Source organism: Amborella trichopoda, chromosome 12 (assembly GCF_054954075.1).
Source record: "Amborella trichopoda isolate Santa Cruz 75 chromosome 12, AtrichopodaSantaCruz75HAP2 v2.0, whole genome shotgun sequence".
Taxonomy (NCBI): domain Eukaryota; kingdom Viridiplantae; phylum Streptophyta; class Magnoliopsida; order Amborellales; family Amborellaceae; genus Amborella; species Amborella trichopoda.
The window spans coordinates 11363400-11366413 of NC_142347.1; the positions used below are offsets into that span (position 1 = coordinate 11363400).

Consider the following 3014-nt stretch of genomic DNA (forward strand, 5'->3'; position numbering starts at 1 on the left):
TAGATACGAATATGGGTCCAACTTTTGGAACAACCGATCGGGTCCATCCAAACCCAACCGGACCCGACCCATTGCCACCCCTAGCTTTAAAACACTGACTCGGCCGTTATTTAACCAAATCGTGAAAAGCAAGCCAACAATTTCCCTACACTTCCATGTGCCTTAAATGCAACAAAAGGCCAAATTTAAAAAGTTTAATGAAAAAGGTGGGCACATGAATAGGAGAGGTTTCACTATATAGGGCAATTAATAGCGCACTTGGTATAAGTGGTGGCAAACGAGCCACCACAAAGGCTGCCTCCCCACCGAGCAAAGATCCAGACTCCACTGGGAAAGTCAAAGGAAAACAATCCCACAAGAAGAAGAAGAAGAGAGGGTAGAGATGGGAATTGTGGAGGAGGCGCATAATGTGAGGGTGGTGGGTTCAGGCCAGCAGGTGATAGTGCTAGCCCATGGGTTCGGCACGGACCAGTCGGTCTGGAAGCACTTGGTTCCGCATCTGGTCCAAGACCACAAAGTGGTGCTCTTCGACAACATGGGTGCAGGCCCAACCAACCCTGACTACTTCGACTTCGAACGCTACCAGTCCCTGGAGGGCTACGCCCTTGATCTCCTCGCCATCCTTGAAGAGCTGCGCATTCAGTCTTGCATTTTTGTGGGTCACTCGGTCTCGGCGGTGGTCGGCGTGCTGGCCTCGATTGCACGACCCGACCTCTTCACAAAGCTTGTTTTGATCTCTGCCTCCCCAAGGCATGGAGGACCGACAAAAGTTTCATCCCTTTCATTTCTCTCTCTAATTTGTCGAATTGGGCAGAAGTAGCAGGCTCTGATATCACTTGTAAAGAAATTTGGTTTTTTGAATAGGAAAACCCAAAACGAAAACGATTTTCAGAAGATAATTGTCTCCCTCTACAATTTGGGGGTTTTCCGTCTGATATGCATTCACAAAGAAAACATCCCCAAAGCGAAAAGAACCAGATTCTTTTATGTTCCTTGTTTTTGGGGGTGTTCTATCCAAGTAGTATCAGAGCATGGTTCAACAAGCGCCAATTGAGAGAACATCACAAGGAACTTGTTCCTTATCTTAACTGTCAGGGCTTTGCAGGTACTTGAACGACACAGACTACTTTGGGGGTTTTGACCAAGAGGACCTGGACCAGCTATTCGACGCCATGCGTTCCAATTACCAGGCATGGGTATCAGGGTTTGCTCCACTAGCAGTCGGCGGAGACATGGAATCGCCGGCAGTGCAGGAATTCAGCCGAACGCTGTTCAACATACGGCCGGACATCGCACTAAGCGTGGCTCAGACCATCTTCCAGAGCGACCTGCGGGACGTGCTGGGGAGAGTGACGGTGCCGTGCCACATCCTCCAGAGCACCAAGGACCTCGCCGTTCCGGTGGTCGTGTCCGAGTACCTCCACCTACATCTTGGCGGCGGCTCAATCGTCGAGGTCATGTCCTCCGACGGCCACCTCCCGCAGCTCAGCTCCCCAGACATCGTCATCCCGGTGCTCCTCCGCCATATTCGCTATGACATCGCTGCCTAACACACACCCACACACGTACACATTACATCTCTTTCTTCCCCAAATGTTTCTCTCTGGTTTTCTCCCTCTCTCTTAAATTCATCTGGGCTTCTTGCTTTTTAAATCTTTTGTTCATCTCCTTCGTTTGAATTGCTTTTGTAGGCGTTATGTGGGTCTTGCTTTTGTAGGCGTTATGTGGGTCTTGAATTGCTTCTGTAGGCGTTGTTATCGAATAACCATTGGAGACTGCAGCTGCCTAAGTGGGCGGCCGTTTACTTGTATTATTAATTATTTTTTGTTATTAATTATATTACGAAAAAATTATAAGGAAAAGTCTATATTGAACTGATGCTCTAAACAATCAAATTAGAGCTTACATCAAAAATTTCACAATTAAGTTAGAGTTTACATAAAAAATTTCACTAAAAGAGGTTGTTTTGAAGCCCAAATATCACCAAATTGATCATCTCGACGTCAAGATGCATGGAAATGATTAAAAAATGGATTTCAAGTTTTGGACATAGTATGTTTTGTAATGCATTTTTGGACCTTAAATTTTCAAGATTTTTAAGTTTTCATAGATCTACACTATTTTTGAAGCTTTAAACTGTATAAATAAAGATAAAAATATGTTGTAAGGCTATCACAAAGATTTCCAGTATTAAAACTATATTTCTCGACACTATTTTAAGGTAGGCTCTAATTTGATTGTTAGCCTAGGCTCTGTAAAAACTGCACCCAAAATTTTATGAGGTTGCAGATGCACCTCAAAAATGCATTGGAAAAGATTGCTTTAATGTTGGAAAACACTCGAATTGATTATCTCGACATTGATATGGATAAATATGAAAAAAATAAAAAAAAAAGATTTGTTGTCTCAAAAATAGTGCATCTTGCAAGACGAACATTCATTTTCAAGATTTTCATAGATTTATAGATCTACTTGATTTTAACTATTTTTTTAATTTAAAATTTTTTAATTAAATATAAAAATAAATTTTCAAATAATCCTAACAATATTTTACACCGCAATTACCTGTTATATAATCACATTTGGAGCCACAACTATTATATTATCTTGTGATTCTCTTCACACTTGGAGCCACACCTATTATATTATCATGTGATTCTCTTCTATCATCCCATCTAGAGGGATAGATCCTCTACTCTCCATCTATCTTGGAATTGTTTATTACATTTTATATTAAAATTTAGTTTGGTTGTATGTGAAAGTGGGGTGAGTTGAGAGGTAGAGGTGGAAGAGAGGTTGGTAAGATTTGGAGGGAGGTGGTGATTACACGTCATGCTTGTGGAGTGCCAAACTGCCGATAAATGAGAGGTGGATAATCTACTTCAATAAATAAGAGGTGGATAGTTTACTTCAATAAATAAGAGGTGGATAATCTACTTCATAGTTAGCAAGTTTCCGTTTAGAACACTATTTTTAAAAAAAATCTTTGAACCATGAGTTTTTGAAACGATATT

General features: G+C 41.5%; 1 protein-coding gene across 1 annotated transcript; it reads left to right on the forward strand.

The window, feature by feature from the left end:
* Nucleotides 1-269: 269 nt before the first annotated feature.
* Nucleotides 270-1862, forward strand: LOC18424578 (putative esterase D14L). Its single transcript, XM_006829163.4, has 2 exons — nt 270-750; nt 1106-1862. The coding sequence occupies exons 1-2, from the start codon at nt 383-385 to the stop codon at nt 1548-1550; spliced, it is 813 nt and encodes a 270-aa protein (XP_006829226.1). The 5' UTR covers nt 270-382; the 3' UTR covers nt 1551-1862.
* Nucleotides 1863-3014: the final 1152 nt, after the last annotated feature.

Bases quoted from the DNA above. Each gene is read 5' to 3' on its own strand.
- LOC18424578 (XM_006829163.4), top strand. From the start codon at position 383: ATGGGAATTGTGGAGGAGGCGCATAATGTGAGGGTGGTGGGTTCAGGC. The intron at 751-1,105 runs GCATGGAGGACC...AGGGCTTTGCAG, and splicing joins TTGATCTCTGCCTCCCCAAG to GTACTTGAACGACACAGACT.